Source organism: Mandrillus leucophaeus, unplaced genomic scaffold (assembly GCF_000951045.1).
Source record: "Mandrillus leucophaeus isolate KB7577 unplaced genomic scaffold, Mleu.le_1.0 Scaffold1047, whole genome shotgun sequence".
Taxonomy (NCBI): Eukaryota; Metazoa; Chordata; class Mammalia; order Primates; family Cercopithecidae; genus Mandrillus; species Mandrillus leucophaeus.
In genome coordinates this window covers 645,018-665,723 of record NW_012098621.1, presented here as the reverse complement: position 1 = coordinate 665,723, position 20,706 = coordinate 645,018, and the positions used below count along the sequence as shown (strand labels likewise).

General features: G+C 41.8%; 1 protein-coding gene across 3 annotated transcripts in view; it reads left to right on the top strand.

The window, feature by feature from the left end:
• Positions 1-6,871: 6,871 nt before the first annotated feature.
• FAM184A (family with sequence similarity 184, member A) overlaps positions 6,872-20,706 on the top strand; it is a 67,429-nt gene continuing 53,594 nt past the window's right edge. For all 3 annotated transcript variants that reach the window (XM_011980648.1, XM_011980640.1, XM_011980633.1), the window contains exons 1-5: positions 6,872-7,729; positions 8,737-8,872; positions 11,953-12,134; positions 14,848-15,045; positions 19,303-19,425. In XM_011980648.1, the coding sequence (XP_011836038.1) occupies positions 7,076-7,729; positions 8,737-8,872; positions 11,953-12,134; positions 14,848-15,045; positions 19,303-19,425 (1,293 nt within the window). In that variant the 5' untranslated portion in view covers positions 6,872-7,075. The remainder of the gene's footprint in view (positions 7,730-8,736; positions 8,873-11,952; positions 12,135-14,847; positions 15,046-19,302; positions 19,426-20,706) is intronic.

The window sequence follows — 20,706 nt, the reverse complement described above, 5'->3', positions numbered from 1 at the left end:
GCTGCAGGTCATGGGGGAGTGTGACTGCCCAGCTGGAACCTCTGATGTATGTAAGTCTGAGGGTGTGTTCAAAGAGGGAGGGAAGTCTCGAAACAAAGGGCCTGCTCGAACCAAGGGCCTGCTGCGCCGAGTGGCGCTGCCATGTCGGGTCTGGGTCCCTGCCTAACATTCCGACCTCTTTCTAATAAGAAAATGGGGCGATGTGTTCATCTGGCTGCTTCCTGCTGGTATGGGTCGTCGTGGCGTTCTTCGGAGGTCGGAACTCGGGTATAGGGGTGGAGCAGCATCTGATTGAAACTGACCTGGGAGACTTCTTTCATGTGGTCCTGGATGAAGCGGAGGACACAGGGAGCTATGAGTAGCAAGAAGCCAATGATTAGTAAAGGGCTTAGAAAGGGTAGGACTTAACCAGCCACAGATGACTGCCACACCTAAGTGAGGGCCTTGATCTGAGGTTTTTCTGGTGGAGTCTTTCCCGAATCTTTTCTAGAGTGAGGAGATTGGTTTCTACTAGTCCTGACTCATTGATGTAGTGTTCGGCCAGGAAGGGGAAAGGAGGGGGTTAGGTTAGAGGAGTTAAAAGGGCTAGGTAAGGGTACTGCAACCAGTGGGGGCTTATTCAAGGCTGCACACAAGAAACAATGAGAGATGTTGTGTACCTCGGCCATGTGTACCACTTGAGTCCCTTCCCTGACTAAGGTTGAGCCAGGAAAAAGGGTTGCTGCTGTCCTGGGCCTTGCTGCCTGGGCTAGAGCTGAGATGGCTTCTTCCTGTTGTCTGATGTCAGAGGCCAGGCTGATGAGGCTGCTTACAACCTTGATGTAGGCCTTAAAGATCCTGAGTCGGGCCACAGGATAAGACTCACTGTGCCCACCAGTCCTAGGAAGGACAAGATCTCTTCTGCATCCTCAGGAGGCTGGAGAGTTTCAATGAGGCTTTTTCTATCTGCTGTGAGGCTTTTTGTAGTGGGTGTGAGGCGTATACCTAGGTAGGTGACAGAAGGGCTGCAAAGTTGAGCCTTAGCCGGGGTAACCCCATAACCTTGGTTGCCTAGAAAATTTAAAAGTGTAGCAGTGTCTGCAAGGGAGCACTCCTAGGAAGGACTACATAGTAATAAGTCATCGACATACTGCAATAGTGTGCTGTGGGTCAGGGGACAGAGGACAACATCCTGTGCCAGTGCCTGTCCGAAAAAATGGGGGCTATCCCGGAACTTTGAGGCAAAACAGTCCAAGTCAGCTGGGAAGAAATATGAGTATCTGGATCTTGCAATGTAAAAGCAAACAGAAAGTGGCAGTCTGGGTGTAGAGGGATGGTAAAGAAGGCATCCTTCAGGTCAAGGACAGTGAAATGGGTGGTGTCAGGGGGAACGTGTGAGAGGAGTGTATATGGATTAGGAACAACTGGAAAGGTAGGGACTACTGCCTCATTGATGAGGCGTAGGTCCTACACGAGACGATAGGCCCCAGAGCTTTTCCGTACAGGCAGGATAGGAGTATTGCATGGTGAGTTGGCGGGAACTAGAATGTGCTGCCGGAGCAGGCATGTAATGATGGGTTTTAGTCCCTGTCAGTGTTCAAGGGAGATAGGGAACTGGGGTCTAGAGGGGAACTTGGAAGGGTCTTTTAGCCGGATGCGGACCGGAGTGTGGTGCTGGGCAATGATTGGGGTGGAGGCGTCCTACACCTTAGGGTTAATGGGGACTGGAAAGGGGAGTGGGAAGTCAGCCTGGCGGGGTTTGTCAGGTGAGAGTAGGGGGAAGAGGAACGTGAGGTGTGGGGAGGGGTTGAGCCGGCAATGAACTGAGGCCCTAGCTTGGAGAGGAGATCTCGTCCTAACAAGGGGACTGGGCATGAAGGAATGATAAGAAATGAGTGTGAGAAGCGGGAGCCATCCAAGCGGCAAGACAGAGGAGGAGTCTGGCGGTAGGTGGAGGGAGTGCCATCAATTCCCATGACCGTGACAGTGGAGGGGTGGCTGGGGCCACTAAAGGAAGGCTCCTTTGGGTTGGGGCACTGCTTGGCTCAGTGGCCGTCGTTGCCGCACTTGAAGCAGGCACCAGGTGGCGCTTGGGTAGTACCTCCTTTCTGGGAGCTCCTGAAGCTGGCCAGCCTCAGGGCTGCTACCAAGGCCTGGGTTTGGAGTTGTACCTTCTGTTTTAGCCTGGCCTGTCGTTGGGCCTCAGCTGCTTCCTCCCTGGAGTTGTAGATCTTGAAGGCCAGTTTGACTAAATCCTGGATGGGAGTTTGAGGGCCGTCTTCCGCCTTTTTAAATTTTTTTTTGGCTATCAGGGGCCGACTGAGAAACGAAATATGAGGCCAAGACGGTTCCTCCTGCAGGGGAGGTAGGGTCAAAGTGGGTGTACTGAATAAGTGCCTCAGTCAGCCGGTTAAGAAAAACGGCTGGATTTTCATCTGCACCTTGGGCTACCTCTTTTAGTTTGTTAAAGTTGACTGATTTGTTAGAGGCTGCCTGCGTGCCAGCAAGAAGGCACTGGACCATCATATCTCGGTGGCGGCGGCCTGCCCGACCAACCTGCTAGTCCTAGTTGGGCTCGGCTGAGGGCACTGCCTCGGTGCCGACTGGCATGGCGTGGTCAGTTAAATGAACCTGGTCAGCGTGCTGCCTGGCTGCCACTAGGATATGCTCCCGTTCCTCAGGGGACAGGGTTGAGGTCATAACGACATGGGGATCATGCCAGGTGAGGTCATACTCCTGGCACAGGTATCTGAACTTTTTGAAATACTGAGTGGGGTTGGCCGAGAAAGAGCCTACACGCCCTTCAATCTTCACAGGTCTGCCAGTGAAAACAGCACATGGACCCGGACTACTCCTTTGGCACCTGCCACCTCTCGTAAGGGACACAGGAGGTCGGTCCTGGACCGAGTATGGGCTGAGACAGGTGAGGAAGGGGAGGAGGTGGAGGTAGGAGAGGCAGGATCTGTCAGGTTTGGTGGGGACACAGAAGGGGTAGAGGGAAGGGGTGGCGCCGACGAGGATGGGGACAACGAGGCTTCAGGATAAGGAGGGGGTTGAGTGGAGGACCGAAGAGGAGGCAGGGAAAGAGCGTCAGGAGGCTCAGAGAAGGAGGAAGAGTTGTCCTTCTCCTTGGCTGAGGGAGTAGATTTCGCGAGCAGGACCTGGGCCAATGAACATGGGGCACAGAGGTCTGGGCGAGAACGCAAGTCCTAGAAGGCCTGAACATAGGGTATCTCGGACCATTTGCCTAGTCTCTTACAGAAGTTGGTCAGATCTGCGAGAATGTTAAAGTCCAGAGTGCCTTCTGCAGGCTACTGAGACTGATTATCTAATTTATACTGTGGTCACGCCACTGTGCAGAAGAAAATGAGCCGCTTTTGTTTTAGGTCTTGGCTGAGACTTAAAGTCTGGAAATTAGCCAAGAGGCACTTCAGAGGGGATTTTCAGTTTGGTTTGGACTGGGTAGTTCCCATGGTCTCAAGGCGGGCAGTCCGGAGGCAATGGGAGTGTCCTCTCACTGCCACGTGGAGTGTGGGGTACAGTGGCTTCCGGGGAGGTTGGATGTCTCCTAGTCCCCGGTGCCGAGGTCACAGCTAACCGGAGAGAGCCCCTGATGTGGCCACGTGTTTTGGACAGGGACTCCCGGAGGGAGCCTTCAGGATGGGGGGAAATTTACCCAGCAGTGATCGAATTGAGTCTTGGATTTGGTGAAACAGCTCCCGGCTCGGAAAGGAGGTCCTGGCTCGGGGAGAGGAGAGCCTGCCTGACCTGGCAGAGGTCCGGGGTGGGGGGGGGGTCTCCTCCCGGGTTTCGGCACCAACTGTAAGGGTAAACTGAGGCTGGAGCCGAACCGGGAACGAAGACACAAGGCAAATGGCAGTGAGAATAACCTTTTATTAGGGCTTGTGGGCGAGGTTCCTCGGTCCAAAGGTATGGGCCAAGGAAGTCGTGCTGAGGGAGGAGGGTAGGGGCTTCTTATAGCCTGAGAGGTAGGGAAGCTGGTTGTGCAAACAGAGCCTGGGGGGTCTTGAAACTACTAGGGCAGGAGTTGAGTAAGGGTCATGAGGAAGGGGTCTTTGGAAACTGTCAACTGAAACTGCTGTTTACGAACTTGTGGAATGCAGGTGAGCTGCAGGTCATGGGGGAGTGTGACTGCCCAGCTGGAATCTCTGATGTATGTAAGTGTGTTCAAAGAGGGAGGGAAGTCTCGAAACACAGGGCCTGCTCGAACAAAGGGCCTGCTACGCCGAGTGGTGCCGCCATGTCGGGTCTGGGTCCTTGCGTAACAGTCAGGAACTGGGGGCAGAGAACAAATATATAGTTCTTATGTAAACCAAAAAGTATGTGAGACAGGTCTCAATCAATTTAGTGGTTTATTTTGCCAAACTTAAGGACCATGGTCTGTGACACAGCCTCAGGGAGTCTTGAGAACATGTGCCCAAGGTTACAACTTGGTTTTATACATTGTAGGGAGACAGAAGTTACAGGCAAAGACATGAATCAGTATATATAATGTTCAGCCTGGAAAGTGGGACATCTCTAGGTGGGTGTGAGAGAGATTTTAGGTCATAGGTGGATTCAAAGATTTCCTGATTGGCAATTTGTTGAAAGAGGTAAGCCCTGACTAAAGAGTTGAATTCAACATAAAGAAATGCTTGAGTTTAGTTAGATAAGGGGGTTGTGGAAGCCAAGGTTCTTGTCATGTAGATGAAACCTCCAGGTAACAGGCCTCAGAGGGAATAGGTGGTAAATGTCTCTTATCAGACCTTAAAAGGTGTCATGCTCTCTGGAGAAGACCTAGTATGGGAAGGAGATTCCCTACAGAACGCAAATTTAGTTTACAGGAGGCAGCTTTACAGGGCCATTTCAGAATATGGAATGTCAAACAAAAAAATTTTAGGGGAAAATACTTTGATTTTCTTCAGGGCCTGCAATAAAATACCAAACTCTAACGTAACTCTTCGTATAGCATCACATGATGTTGTTTGGAATTTGGTATTTTATTGCTATGAAGAGTCTCTTTTGTCAGTCTTATGATCTCTGTTTTAATGTTAACATCAGTCAGTTGTGTCTAAACTCCGAAGTGTAGAGTGCAGAAAAGCCCAGCATGTCCAATCCATAATGAGACATGTCTGACCCCTCCCTTTCAGTCATGGCCTAAACTAGTTTTTCAGTTTTCTTTGGGGTCTGCTTGGCTAAGAGGTGGGTCCATTTAATCGGTTGAGGGGCTTAGAATTTTATTTTTGGTACCCTTGTTATATCAGAGATCCTTTCAGTCTTTTATGACCATTTGACTTGGTGGGTGGATATAACCCAAGAGGATGGGAATAGGAAGCTTTCTTGGCTTATAGGCTACCTTTACGTGTAAGTGTGTAAATGAAGGAGTCCTCCTTGGGATCTGTGTTAACTTATTGGGGACATAATTTGGAATTTGAAATTGGAGTTTTTTAAAAAACAGAATGTGAATAGGTACTCCTGTTCACATTTTTTCCTGTAGACTTTGCAAAAAGGGATAGCATGGCAAGACAGATGGGTTCCTGCTATCTCTCAATCTTTTTGCCTTCGGTATGATGGCAGAGCAAGCGAGTATATGGACAGGGCCACTGGATCTGGAAGACAAAGCCCTGTGTGGAGAAAGCGATGCCCCTGTGGTGAGGCAGGCTTCTTGTTTCTTCTGCAAGCACAACTGCAGTCCCAGAGAGTGACAGCCTATCTTTAGCAAGTAGGATCTGGAGTTACTGTGGTATTTGGAGAGCCAGCCAGTCCGCCACAGTTGCCTCAGGCTGCATGAATAATTTCTCTACAAAAAATGGCAACACTTTTCCATCATAACTGCAGTTTTTGGTGTCTGATGCTGGAATTCATTTCTAAAGTCAGAGTAATATCACATTAAAATGAGCAAATCTCCAGACACTGATTTTTAGCTGCTGATTTTTTGATTGTATAGTGTTTACTTCTTTTCGCTTCAGGGGAAAGAAAGTGGACACATCTCTAAGCCTTAAATAACAATCATGAATATTTCACCGTGTGACCACAGTGGTATGATGGAGGGCGTCCAAGGAACAGAGGGAAGGAAGGAGAGTGTTACTGTAGAGGGACTATGTTGTCATTTGAAATTAAGGTTGGGGCATCTCAGTGAAATCATTAAAACCTAGAAACTAAAATGAAAATAAAGACCTGCACTCAAAACACTGGCTTAAGGAATTGGGTTGCTTGGAGGCAGAGAGAGAATTAGCCAATGAGTAAAAACTATGGCATTTGAATTATGAAGAGAAAAAGTACAAATTGGGTTTTATAAAGAGATCACTAGAAACTTGAAGAGAGAGGAGGATCAACTTTAAAAGCAAACTGTAGGGGAATTGGAAAAGGAAATTTTAAAATTTGAAATATTTAAACAGGCCATTACAAAGATAAAAGGCTTTTGGGAAGACTTAGGGCCTAGGACTTCTCCTCATGTGAAGCCTCTCATATCTCTAGGACACCAACATAGGGCAGAGTCTTACTATGAGGCTTTTTCTCCTGAACACCCCTTCACAGTCCCTGTTAAGCTAGATTGGGACATACGAGAACTCCTTTCTTTTAGGCCAATTGCCTCCTTTGTCCATTTCCTCCTCACTGTTTCATTTGTAGTAAAAAACAGTCTTAAATTGAATGCTTTAAAATTATAACTAAAAAGTCTTTAAATACAATTCTTAAGATTGTGCTGATAGAAATTTGCTAGGCAAATCAATTCTGTGAGTACAAAAACAATTGCGTCAAGTTTCTGTATTTAACATTAGCCGTGGCCAATATTGTGTTGCATAGAAAAATGTCAATCCAAATGAAAGAATTAACTTCAAGTTAGAAAATAATATGGATTCACAATTCTTCTCCCTTCTTATTCAAAACCATGCAGGTAATATATGCTTTAAACACTAAAAATGATGAGCATGAATCTGCAATTCAAGCCCTCAAAGATGCTCATGAAGAAGAAATTCAACAAATTCTTGCAGAAACAAGAGAAAAAATATTGCAGTATAAAAGCAAAGTAACAGAGGAGCTAGACCTTAGAAGAAAGATTCAAGTTTTAGAAGCATCATTAGAAGATCACATAAAAATGAAGCAGCAGGCTTTGACAGAATTTGAAGCTTATAAGCACAGAGTTGAGGACATGCAACTTTGTGCAGAAGCCCAGCATGTGCAACGCATAGTGACCATGTCTAGAGAAGTCGAAGAGATTAGAAGGAAATTTGAAGAAAAATTACGGAGCTTTGGACAGCTTCAGGTACAGTTTGAAAAAGACAAACGATTGGCATTGGAAGACCTGCGGACTGCTCACAGACGGGAGATACAAGAGCTATTGAAGTCACAGCAGGATCACAGTGCCTCAGTAAATAAAGGGCAGGAGAAGGCAGAGGAACTACACAGAATGGAGGTGGAGTCCTTAAACAAAACGCTTGAGGAGCTAAGACTTGAACAGAAGAAACTAATTGAGGATTATGAAGGCAAGTTGAATAAAGCTCAGTCCTTTTATGAGCGTGAGCTTGACACTTTGAAAAGGTCACAGCTTTTTACAGCAGAAAGCCTCCAGGCCAGCAAAGAAAAGGAAGCTGATCTTAGAAAAGAATTTCAGGGACAAGAAGCAATTTTACGAAAAACCATAGGAAAATTAAAGACAGAGTTACAGATGGTACAGGATGAAGCTGGAAGTCTTCTTGACAAATGCCAAAAGCTTCAGACGGCACTTGCCACAGCAGAGAACAATGTTCAGGTAAGTAAAGAATATTATATTCAACACATGGATTTTTTTTTCTTTTAAATATATGTATTTTGTAGGCTAGAGAGCAGTCTGACCCACTTAGAATCAGTGGCTTCACACCACTTAGACTTTTTTTTTTTTTAACTTTCCTGCTTTTTCTCTGTGAGAAAAATCAATGACAGGATAATTTATATTACCCTGTAGTTGTTATTTCAGAATTTCAGATGTTAGGGGCCCAAAAAGACAAGCTTAAAACCTTGTTAATTATTGACTGGGCACAGTGGTACACACCTGTAATCCCAGCACTTTGGGGGGTCCAGGCAGGAGGATCGCGTCAGGCCAGGTGTTAGAAACCAGCCTGGGTGAGTGAGCTTAGCGAGATAATACCATTTCTGGGGGAAAATATTGCTAATTATTTACAAAAGGATTTCAATATTGGGCTTAAAGTTTAAATGCATTTTTTTTCTTTTCCTTTCTCTAATAATGGTTTGTCTGCTAGCTGATATTTAGACACTGATCGAGAAATTTTTCAAACTATACTTGAAGCTGTCCAAAGCTCCGCAGTTTTTCTTCAAATTCCCTTCTAATCTCTTCGACTTCTCTAGACATGGTCACTATGCGTTGGACATGCTGGGCTTCTGCACAAAGTTGCATGTCCTCAACTGAATTAGAAAGTAATTCAGGTTACTTTCTAAACCTGAATTTAATAGGGGTATTGCACAAGTCTGGGGGCAACAATGCTGGAAGTCCACCAGTTTTGTTTTGTTGGCTTAGAAAATTTCGTAGCCATGTTTTTAATATCTGTGCAACATTAGAATGGATTAGAAAGTGTAGAATAGCCTTTTCTGATTGGGTCATGTGGCTTATGAAAATATCAAGTTATAAGTCACCAATACTTACAGATTTAAAAATTGGTATATACTTTAGTATGACTTCTAATAGGAGAAAACTGACCCTTATAATTTAAATGAATTAGTATTATTCCTGCATTTTAATAATGGCTATTTAATCTTTCTTAGGGTCTTCAAAAACAGCTTGATGATGCCAAGGAGGGAGAAATGGCCCTATTAAGCAAGCACAAAGAAGTGGAAAGTGAGCTAGCAGCTGCCAGAGAACGTTTACAACAGCAAGCTTCAGATCTTGTCCTCAAAGCTAGTATGTCTGACCACAGTTTTTGATGTAATGCTTAGCTAAAACCGACACAACACTTTTTTTTTTTTTTTTGAGACAGAGTCTTGCTCTGTCGCCTGGACTGGAGTGCAGTGGCGCAATCTCAGCTCACTACAACCTCTGTCTCCTGGATTCAAGCAGGTCTCCTGCCTCAGCCTTGAGTAGCTGGGACTACAGGCACACGCTGCCACGCCTGGCTAATTTGTTTGTATTTTTAGTAGAGATGGAGTTTCGCTGTGTTGCCCAGTCTGGTCTCGAACTCCTGAGCTCAGGCAGTACCCCCGCCTCGGCCTCCCAGAGTGCTGGGATTACAGGCATGAGCCACCATGTCCGGCCCCAACACTTAAATGTTAATTTAAGGTAGCATTTGTTTTTTCTTCTAATATTTTAAAACTACTTAAACTGTAAATATGTTAAAGGACTCAATATCTTACTAATTACTTATAAGATACACAATAACTTTTTTTATTTTTAGGAATATATTTTTATAGAAAACTTGAGAGTTAGCAAGTAAAATACCAATAAATTAGTCACTGAAAGAAAAACAGCCTGGGCGTGGTGGCTTACACCTGTAATCCCAGTGCTTTGGGAGGCCAAGGTGGGCAGATCACTTGCGGCCAGAAGTTGGAGACCAGCCTGGCCAACATGGCAAAACCCCATCTCTACTAAAAATAACAAAAATTAGCTGGGCATAGTGGTGCATGCTTGTAATTCCAGCTACTTAGGAGGCTGAGGCATGAGAATAACTTGAACCTGGTGGCAGAGGTTGCAGTGAGCCGAGATTGTGCCAGTGTACTTCAGCCTGAGCAACAGAGCAAGAGTATATCAAAAAAAAAAAAAAAAGAAAAGAAAGAAAAATGAAGCACACTTTTCAAGAGGTGTTGTCCTTTAAAAACATATATTTTATTGTCTGGGCGCGGTGGCTCACACCTGTAATCCCAGCAGTTTGGGAGGCCGAGGTCGGCGGATCACAAGATCAGGAGATCGAAACCATCCTGGCTAACATGGTGAAACCGCGTCTCTACTAAAAATACAAAAAAATTAGCCGGGCGTTTTGGTGGGCGCCTGTAGTCCCAGCTACCCGGGAGGCTGAGGCAGGAGAATAGCGTGAACCTGGGAGGCGGCAGAGCTTGCGGTGAGTGGAGATCACACCACCGCACTCCAGCCTGGGTGACAGAGCGAGACTCCGTTCCAAAAAAAAATATATATATATATATACACACACACACACACTTATATATATATTTATTTATTTTATTTATTTTTTTGAGACAAAGTCTTGTTCTGTCGCCTAGGCTGGAGTGCAGTGGCATGAAAACAACTCACTGTAGCCTGGACCTCCTGGGCTCAAGTGATCCTCCCACTTCAGCTTCCTGAGTAGCTGGGACCACAGACATGCGCAACCTTGGCTGGCTAATTTTTTAATTTTTTGTAAAGACGGGGTCTTTCCATGCTGCCTAGAGTGGTCTCAAACTCCTGGGCTCTAGCAGTCCTCCCACCTTGGCCTCCCAAAGTGCTGAGATTTCAGGTATGAGTCACCATGCCAGCATTTGTTTAGTTTTTAGAGATGGGATCTTGCTCTGTTGCTCAGGCTAGAGTGCAGTAGCATGATCATAGCTCACTGCAGCCTCAAACTCCTGGGCTTAAGTAGTTCTCTCGCCTTAGCCTCCCCAGTAGCTGGGACTCTAGGTATGCCACGGGCTAACTTTTTTAAAGATGAGGCCTCACTGAAAAAAATATACATTTTAAAGTGTTTAAATTAATTGAACTATATGTAAATTATAGCAGTTCATTTCTTAGGGCTTGTTACTAAGGTTCATTTTTATATACTAAAGCTGACTTGCGTATTTCTTGAGTGGCTGGTATGCTGTTTCACAGCCATTACTGGAGGAGGTGGGTGACTTGTGTCAGTTCTGAAGTTATATTTTGTCTAAGTGTTTAGTGTGCCCAGGAAGGCTATTTGAGCTGGTTCTTTGAGGATCTCGTTTGATTTTGATTGGCTTATCAGTGAATCTCAGATTTTCCTTCCTCTAAAACAGTTGTTTTTAATAACCTTTAGTGCACATTGGAATGACCTGAAGGGTTTGTGAAACTACAGATGCTGGGCCCCACCCTCAGAGTTTCTGATTCAGTAGGTCTGGGGTGGGTCACATTTCTAACCAGAGTTCCCAGGTGATGCAGGTGATGCTGGTCCCGGGTACTTTGAGGACCTCTGCCTTAAACTATCCTTTCTATGAGACCTTTTTCTTCACTCACTCTTCATCTCTCTGTCTCTCTCCTGATTTTTCTCCACGTTCCCTGCTTTTTGCTGTCATTTAAAAGATTCTTTCATAACCTTGCTGTCTTTGTCTGTGTCTTATACCACCTTAGTTTTTGGTTGGTTAGTTGTTTTTATTTGGAGACGAGGTCTTGCCATGTTGCAGGCCATAGTGCAGTGACTGTTACAGGTGCAGTCATAGTTCACTGCAACCTTGAACTCCTGGGCTCAAACAATCTTCCCACCTCAGCCTCCCAAGTAGCTGGGATTACAGGCTCCACTTTAGGTCTTTATCTGGCCTCTTGCCTGAAACAAATTCAGTTTCAACCAAACTGCTATCTGCCATCTTTGTTTCCTACATACAGATTTTTTCCTCTTTATGTTAGAATTTAAAAATAAAGAGATTAGAAAAGAACAAATCACTCATTTGACCCCACAGTATCAGTCAGTGCATCCTCTCCCTCCTTCTTTTATTCCCAGGAGACTTTCTCATGAAGCCCCGAGGAGTTGCGCCTATTTCAACCTGTTTAGCTTGCAGTCTTCAAAAAAAAAAGCAGTAAAACGGTGCGAGGTGCAGGAAGCAACATTAATCATGTGAAAATGGCATTTTAATTTATTCTAATATGCTAATAAGTATTTTCATATACGTATTTCCATTTTATGTTGTGAAGAAACAAAAGGAAAATTTGTACATATAGACTGTTTATTTTACTTAAGTATAAAGTACAGTTGTGTTATTAAATATAAACTGTTTATCTCATAGTACAACTGATTTTTAAATTGAAGGGATTTTCTTTTGGGGGGATAGGTCATATTGGAATGCTTCAAGCAACTCAAATGACCCAAGAAGTTACGATTAAAGATTTAGAATCAGAAAAATCAAGAGCCAATGAGAGATTATCTCAACTTGAAGAGGAAAGAGCTTTTTTGCAAAGCAAAACCCAAAGTCTGGATGAAGAGCAGAAGCAACAGATTCTAGAACTGGAGAAGGTAAAAAGTAATGGACACTCCATTCCCCCCCAAAAGAGTTCAATTTTCCTCTTTTTCAGATTTGAAGTATTTGGAGTATTCCTTGCTATTTCCTACTTTAGTGGTTATTTTTGGTTCTAATTTTGAGGAAATGGGTATACAGCTAGACTCTCCTATACTGTGTGTATGTTCAAAATATGTGGATAACAATCTATATAATATAAAAACTTAAGACATTTCAACCTATTTCAAGCCAGAAATTGAATAAACTCTTATTTCAGTGGAGTATATACTTATAGTTAATCATGTTTGTTTTCTATTAATGAAATATATTACTGCATATACACATAGGAAATTTCTGTAGAACTGAAAATATGACAAGCTTCAAGCTCTGAAAATGTATACCAACATATTGAATTTCTAGTTTAACAAGTGAGACATCATTTATAGAGTAATTGCTGAATATATATTCCAGTTTTTCAGATGCCCATAATACCAAGTGGGAGTTTTTGGACATCCTCTTCTTTTTCTTTCCCTCAACGTCTAAGTATTTTGAAAATGTCTATTCTCTTTGCTCTTTACTTACTTCCATTAATTCCTTAACCTGGTGCAGTCCTCTCTGACCATCAGTCCACAGAATTTGCTTTTGCCTCAGCCCTCAGTGACATCCTGATTGGTGGACTTGGTGGATCATATCTTACCATGGTACCTACTAACCACTGATTTACAATCTCTCATCTCTTATTTCACATTCTTTCACATTTTTCTCCTACCTCCTTGGCCTTACAGTCTTCTTTGTGAACTTCCCTCCTCCATCTGTTCCCTTACCATTGATTTTCCAATATTTTCATCTCATTCTATGTACTCATTCATTCCAGTAACATCAACTGTCACTTATTCAGGGATAGCTTCTAAATCTTTAGGTCCAGACCAGACATTTTCTCTGAATTTAAGTCCTTATATGCTTTCCACTAGATATCTCCTTTTATGTTTTTCACAAACATCAAGTTACCATGCCTAGAACTTTCTTCTTTCAAAAGTACTAAGTTTCTTTTACTCCTTATTTCAACCAGTAGCACCACCGTCTATCTAGTTGCTAAATAAAAAACCTGAAAGTCATTCTTGATTACTGTTTTCTCAACCCCTTTATCTGTTACAGAGTCCTGTTGGTTCTACTCCCTTAATATATTTTTATTCCATCCTCCCCGCTCATACCCATTTATAGATCTGAAGTTTAGGCACGTGTTAATTGCTTGCCTGGACAACTGTCTAGCAGCAGTCTCTGATTTCAGTTGGCTCACCAGCCTGCTTCCAAGATGATTGTTTTAAAAAGTATATCATTTACTTAAACTTCAGTGATTTATCAGTCCCTTCAGAAGAAAATTCAGAGTTCTTAGTGTAAAAGACCCCTTCTCATTATTTTATTCCTGCCTACTTCTGAGCCCCGTCTGTCACCATTTTATCACCTTGTGTCCTGTGTTCTATCCAGACTGCTTAGCTGCACTGACTTTCTGTCTCCCTAAACTTTGCCATCTGGTTAGCTACTTATCATCTTTCCAGTGCTGCACAATAGTAGAAATGGTTATGAATGTAGGCTTTTGACACCAGACCTAGGCTTGACATTTTCTTATCATTAATCTCCTCTGGGCTTGTTGTAAGAGTTAAATGAGAAATGTCATCACCAGCTCAGACGCTTTCTCTTCTGAAAAGCCTTCCCTGATACCTCTCTGTCTCTGTCTTTGTCTCTCTCTCTCTGACACACACACACACACACACACACACACACACACACACACGCTTTCCCACCCCATCCAAGTTAGACACCCTTCTAATATACTCTTATAACACAGGATATACACATCTGCTTTAGTTCGTTTTGCATTGCTGTAAGGGAATACCTGAGACTGGGTAATTCATAAAGAGAAGAGGGATATTTGCCTTGCAGTTCTGCAGGCTGTGCATGAAATGTAGTACTGGCATCTGCTTCTGGTGAGGCCTCAGGCAGCTTACAATCATGGTGGAAGGAGAAGGGGAGCCAGCATGTCGCAGGACAAGAGAGGGAGCAAGAAAGAGGAAGGAGGTGCCAGTCTCCTTTAAACAACCAGATCTCACGTGAACTCATAGAGTGAGAGCTCACTCATCATTGCAAGGACAGCACCAAGCTATTCATATGGGATTCACCCCCATGATCCAGACACCTCCCACTAGTCACACTTCCAACATTGGAGGTCACATTTCAACATGAGATTTGGTGGGGACAAAAAAATGCAAACCTGTGTCAACATCCCTTTTTCATAGAACTTATAAAACTATATTGCCACAGTCTTTTGACTTTTTTTCATTATTAGAACTGTGAATGCCCAAAAGGTACTTGATTGGCATTCAAAATTATATTGAGTGATATCCTTTGAGTGGGTTAACTGGTAAGCCATTTTGTATACTATTTTGACATAAAAGGAAGCCCTTTACTCTTAAGCTTGCAGATGTATTAACTCACATTTGGTCTAATATAATAATAGTCTATTTTATCTCTTGCTTTAAAATTTTTGATTTTGTGTGGGCTCACCTGTCACTTTCTGAGAACACTAATGATTTATTCTCATGTTTCGTAGTCTGGATCCCACAGCACTCAGTTTATTCAAGCTTCCATATTTATAGGGTATTCAAATTACCCTAATAGCAGTAATGAAAAAAGCAGGTACCAGTTATTGATCTTTGTCTGTTTTAATTTTAGAAAGTAAGTGAAGCAAAGAGAACTCAGCAAGAATATTATGAAAGGGAACTTAAAAACCTGCAAAATAGATTGGAAGAGGAGGTGACTCAATTAAACGAGGCCCATTCTAAGACTTTGGAAGAATTAGCTTGGAAGCACCATATGGCAATTGAAGCTGTCCACAGTAATGCAATTAGGGATAAGAAAAAACTGCAAATGGTGAGTAAAAATTTAGTTTATCATTGCATTGTAAATTGATGAGATTTCTGTAATAGTCCAGTGTGACCTATATTGTAGAGCAATGATTTGCTTCTTTTTTTTTGAGACAGAGTCTTGCTTTGTCTCTGAGGCTGGAGTGCAGTGCAGTGGCGCAGTCTCGGCTCATTGCAACCTCCGCCTCCCAGGTTCAAACAACTCTCCTGCCTCAGCCTCCTGAGTAGCTGGGACTACAGGTGCATGCCAGTACACCTGGCTAATTTTTGTATTTTTAGTACAAACAGGGTTTCACCATGTTGGCCAGGCTGGTCTCGAACTCCTGACCTCAAGTGATCCTCCTGCCTCAGCCTCACAAAGTGCTGGAATTACAAGCGTGAGCTACTGCACTCGGCTGATTTCCTTCATTTTGATGACTGCTGTCTTGTAATCATTCTTGAAGTCATGGTTCAAAGAGTAACATACTTGATAGTTCTTGATATGGGATATAGCTTATTGAATTGATATGAGACATTGCTACTTCATATAAGCCATAATAGAAACACTGTTTTTGTTCTTGAACTGTCTCTTCATGAGACAATCTAATAGGTGTGCTCTTCAGGAAGGCTCAACTAGTTGAAAGTACATATTCTCTCGTAGTTAGTTTTCTTCCTTGAGAAAATGATTTATGTTTTATTTTGTTTGTTTCTTCCTCAATTAAGTATTCAGCTTGCTAATAGTAATATATGACAGACAGAATTGCAGAGTAGGAAAAGCAAAGTATCTGACAGACCTTGGCCTTACACTGAGCTCTTTGCTTATTAGCTGTATTACTTTGGGCCCCAAAAGCTATGCCTCAGGCTCCTCATCTGACAGAAGATATGATCCATCTTAAAATGTTCCTTTGAGGATTAAGTCAGATAAAGTGTTGAGTACCGAGCCATGTTCTAGCACATGATGATAAAAGTTAGTTATTAGTACTTCTTACTATATACAGTACTGTTTTGCATCTTTTAAAAAATTTAACTCTTATGACACATTATTGGTTTGATTTCTGTACTCATTTTACTGAAGAGGGGATGTGCTCAAGCACATGCAACCAGTAAGACTCCAGCCTCGAACTCAGGTTCCAGATCTGTCAAACCCCAGACATCTAAATACCATCATGTAGGCATTTAGTAATGATGGTTGTTATATATTTCACAAATGGTACTTTACAGTTTACAAAGAGCTTTCTCATATATACCTTAATACTTATGACTTGGAGATTAAAGTTATTTTTATTATATAGATGGTAAAATAGGTTACATAAACCTTGATGATTTCCTCAGAGCCACAACGCTATTAAGAAGAGATAGGATATGAATTGACATCTGCCTCAGTGTACTTTCCTTTTGTGACATGACTAGCTGGGAAAAATATTTAAGACCTAAACTTAATTTAAAATTCAAATAAAACTTCCTGTTAGAATGTTATTTCTTTCTTAACTTATTACTATATGTTTATGTAGCCAGAGACAAAAGTTAATGACACATTATTTCTCAAGACTCTAATGGTAGTATTCTGTGTGCCAGGTCACTATTCCGGAACCAGTTTGCACAGCATTAGTTATATGAGGCATGTACATGCTTAGCAATTCTGGTTGCCTGTATCACATGTTCAGAGTTTTACAGAAAAGTGTTCTGTGGTAACTGCTTCTTCTGTACTCTCTTTCCTAGCTATCTTTTGGTATTATTTTTCATTTCTACATTCATTTTCACCTTAACCACCTTCTTTCTTATTGGAATAAATTGCGTATATCCTGCCTTTAGCCTTCATTCCTCTCAATTAAGTTATAAGTGCTAGAATCAAGGCATCTTTCACCAATGTCGTTTTTACCTCATTACTTTACTCCTCATTATCCCTTCACCTGATTAAATTTTAATTTTCTAGCACCTGCCTTAAACTACTTAAATTTCTTAAAGTCTTTCTTTAAAATATGGTTGCCATAAGACAGATGACATGAAATTTCTGATATGTGAACATATTCACCACCCTATTGCAGCCTTATTTCTACCCTTCTTTTTGTTTTTATCAGAGTAACTTGTGTATCACTTGCTCTTTCTTCCTCTCTTGCCTGTCTACCTCATGTCTGAACCTAAGCTGAAACCAGCCTCCTTCCAGAATAGTCTTCCTCCAGTATCAGATTCTCTCTTAAGGAACATTTAGGTGAAGATGACTTCTCTTTTCTTATTATTCAGTTATCAAAAAGGGTTGTATTGCCCATAACTGTAGTTGACCCACCACAACTGAGAGTGAATGTACAGAGAACCCATGCAGAAAACTGTTAACATAGGAGACTTGAGGCTACCATCCTTAAAAAGGCAAGTTGGGCCTTGGCTGGCATCTGGGAAGTTGAATTTCTGGAGGGATCCCCCCATTCCCTAATAAGAATGACTCACTGGCCTAAGCTGTGGCCTAACCACGCAAACAGTGTGGTTTATGCTGAACACCTGCTTTCCTTCTGGGAATCTGGAATTTTGACACGTGACAGGAAGATGGTACCTGTATGATCAGTCGCCGATAAAAAACCTAGGTACTAAGTCTCTCATGAGCTTTCCTAGTAGACAACATTTCATACAAGGTGTCACAGGTTGCTGGAAGTATTCAGCCTGTCTTGTATAAGGACAACATTTCACACAAGTTGTCACAGGTGTCTGGAGGTATTAAGCGTGTCCTGTGTGAGAGGGCTCTTGGAAACTTTGTACCTGTTTCTGGCAGACTTCACCCCATGTGCCTTCTTCCTTTGTGGTGTGTGCTTTGAGTCCTGTACTGTAATCACAGCCATGAGTGTGACTATACCCGTGAATGTAAATCATCAAACTCGGGTTTGTTTTGGGGTCCTCTGACACTGAACCTTATTTATTCTTCTTCTCATTTTACACTGTAGAAATATTGAACTGCTTCCAAGTCTTTGCTATTGTGAATAGTGCCGCAGTAAACATACGTGTGCATGTGTCTTTATAGCAGCATGATTTATAATCCTTTGGGTATATACCCAGTAGACACAGACTGGATTAAGAAAATGTGGCACATATACACCATGGAATACTATGCAGCCATAAAAAAGGATGAGTTTGTGTCCTTTGTAGGGACATGGATGCAGCTGGAAACCATCATTCTTAGCAAACTATCACAAGAACAGAAAACCAAACACCGCATGTTCTCACTCATAGGTGGGAACTGAACAATGAGATCACTCGGACTCGGGAAGGGGAACATCACACACCGGGGCCTATCATGGGGAGAGGGGAGGGGGGAGGGATTGCATTGGGAGTTATACCTGATGTAAATGACGAGTTGATGGGTGCTGACGAGTTGATGGGTGCTGACGAGTTGATGGGTGCGGCACAGCAACATGGCACAAGTATACATATGTAACATACCTGCACGTTATGCACATGTACCCTAGAACTTAAAGTATAAAAATAATAAAATAAAAAAAAAAGAAATATTGAACTGCATATAGCATACTCTGCTCTTTTGTGCCTTCATGGTGGTTAGCACATGCTTTTTCCCATGCCCAGAATGCGATGTTCCCCTCCTGCTCCATCGCCTTTTCTTCCTTCAAACCATGCTTAAGGATTGCTTTCTCTCTAAAGGTTTCCCTGCCAACCTAGACATTATTAGTCCCCCTTCCATATACTCCCATACTCCCTATGCATGTCTAATTTAATGTTATTTAATTGCTTGATACCATGAGCTTATTAAGGGCAGGCTCCATATCTTATTGCCTTTGTTACCCAAGTGTTAAGTAGCGTGCCTGGCAAATAGTAAGTGGTCTTCAGTAATTATCAGTTTTACCCGTTTTGCTCTTTCATTTGCCTTCATTTTGTACTTGCTCATTCTCTACTATGTTCCAGCGCTAGACCACTGATTTGTAGAAGTGTTACTGGATTTCATTTTTTATGTGAACATAAAAGAATTTGAGGGAAAAATTTTTTTGAATTCAAGACCTAATTAGAATTTTGTATCTCACATTTTCTGTTTTTTGACTTCAGCTTGATCTAGTCCAGTCACATGTTCTCACCATTTAAAAACTTATAACTACATTGTAAATGAGTCAGAATGATAGAATCTAAGCCACTATGGGTGTCACTGTTAACTCAGATGTTGTTAATTAAGGGTAAGGCCAATTTGAAGAGCAAAGTTTCAAAATACAAAACAGAATAGTCTTGTTCTTGGAGTCTTCGAAGTATATAATACTTGCAATTTTGTAATTTTTAAAAAATTTCTTTTTCTAAGGAATTGGAAGAACAACATAACAAAGAGAAACTAAACCTAGAAGAGGATAAAAATCAGCTTCAACAAGAGCTAGAAAACCTAAAGGAAGTACTGGAAGACAAGCTGAATACAGCCAATCAAGAGGCAAGAATTCTTTAGACCTGTTGCCTATGTTATAGATATTAATAATAATAACTTATTCTGGTGACATTGTATAGGTAGGTGAGTCTCATGAAGGTAAAATATCTAGAATACAAATAATTTAAAAACTTTAATTGATGTTGAATTTTTCATGACACTCTGGTTATGTTCCACCAGTTAAAATTTACTGTCAAAAACATTAAGGTGCTGTTGTGGGGAGAAGCAAAACAAAATATCACCACATAGGAAAAGAAAAAAAGAGAGTTCTCTGCCCTTTTGCCAAAAAATAGCTTATTATTCTCTATACTGCCTCTTTTTCTACAATTTCAACAGAAACTGAGGATGGTAGCTAGAATCAATAGGTTTAATCTGAATTACAGTCTGTGACATTGCTCTTTTAAAACTAGATATAAATGAAAGAGGAGAAAAGAGGGAAGTTACAGCTTTTCTTCAGCCTCATATCAGCAAAGTTCCAGGTGGGTTAAGGATTGGACTATAATATGAAAATCATGGATATGAATATAAATAAAATATGAAAACAAAAATAACAAACCTGAGGACAAAGAAAGCTTTTTGATCATGATAACAAAGTTATGAATCAAAACATAGAGTATTTGTACAGTTAAAGCTAAAACTTCTTTATATCAAAACACACCATAAGCAAAATTTAGAAAGAGGAAAAACTGGGAGAGATGAAGTAAGAGATTGACAGATTGACCAACAAAGAATTCATGTCTTTAACACTTTAAGAGTATTTACAAAACAGTAAGAAAAATACAGACACCCATATTATCTTTTTACAAGCTAAAGATGAACATGAAAAAAAAATTGTTTCGTATAATTTAAGAACTGGAAATGAAATCAATGAGATGCCATTCCATTACCATAAAATTAACAATGATAAAAAAAATTGAGACCATGCATTGTTAATAAGGGTAAAGAAATAAGCACTCAGAAACTGCTGATGGGGATACAAAATTGTATAATTTTCCTGGAAAGGGATTTATTGGCACATAGAAAGCCTTAAAGAAAGGCTTTAATGCAACAATTTCATTTTTGTGTATTTAACCTACACAGATAATTATGGATTGCTGACAAAATTTCAGCACTGTTTGTAGTAGAAGAAGTATAGAAAAACTTAAATTTTCTCAGAAGTCTGTCTGCCTAGAATAAAGGGAGTCTTTTCCTAGTTCACACAAGTTTTGTTTGCTTCTCTTTCCGTGTTCTGGGACTGCTTCCACGCTGAGGGGTATTGCCTTTTTCCTGCTTAGAGGCACACATGGC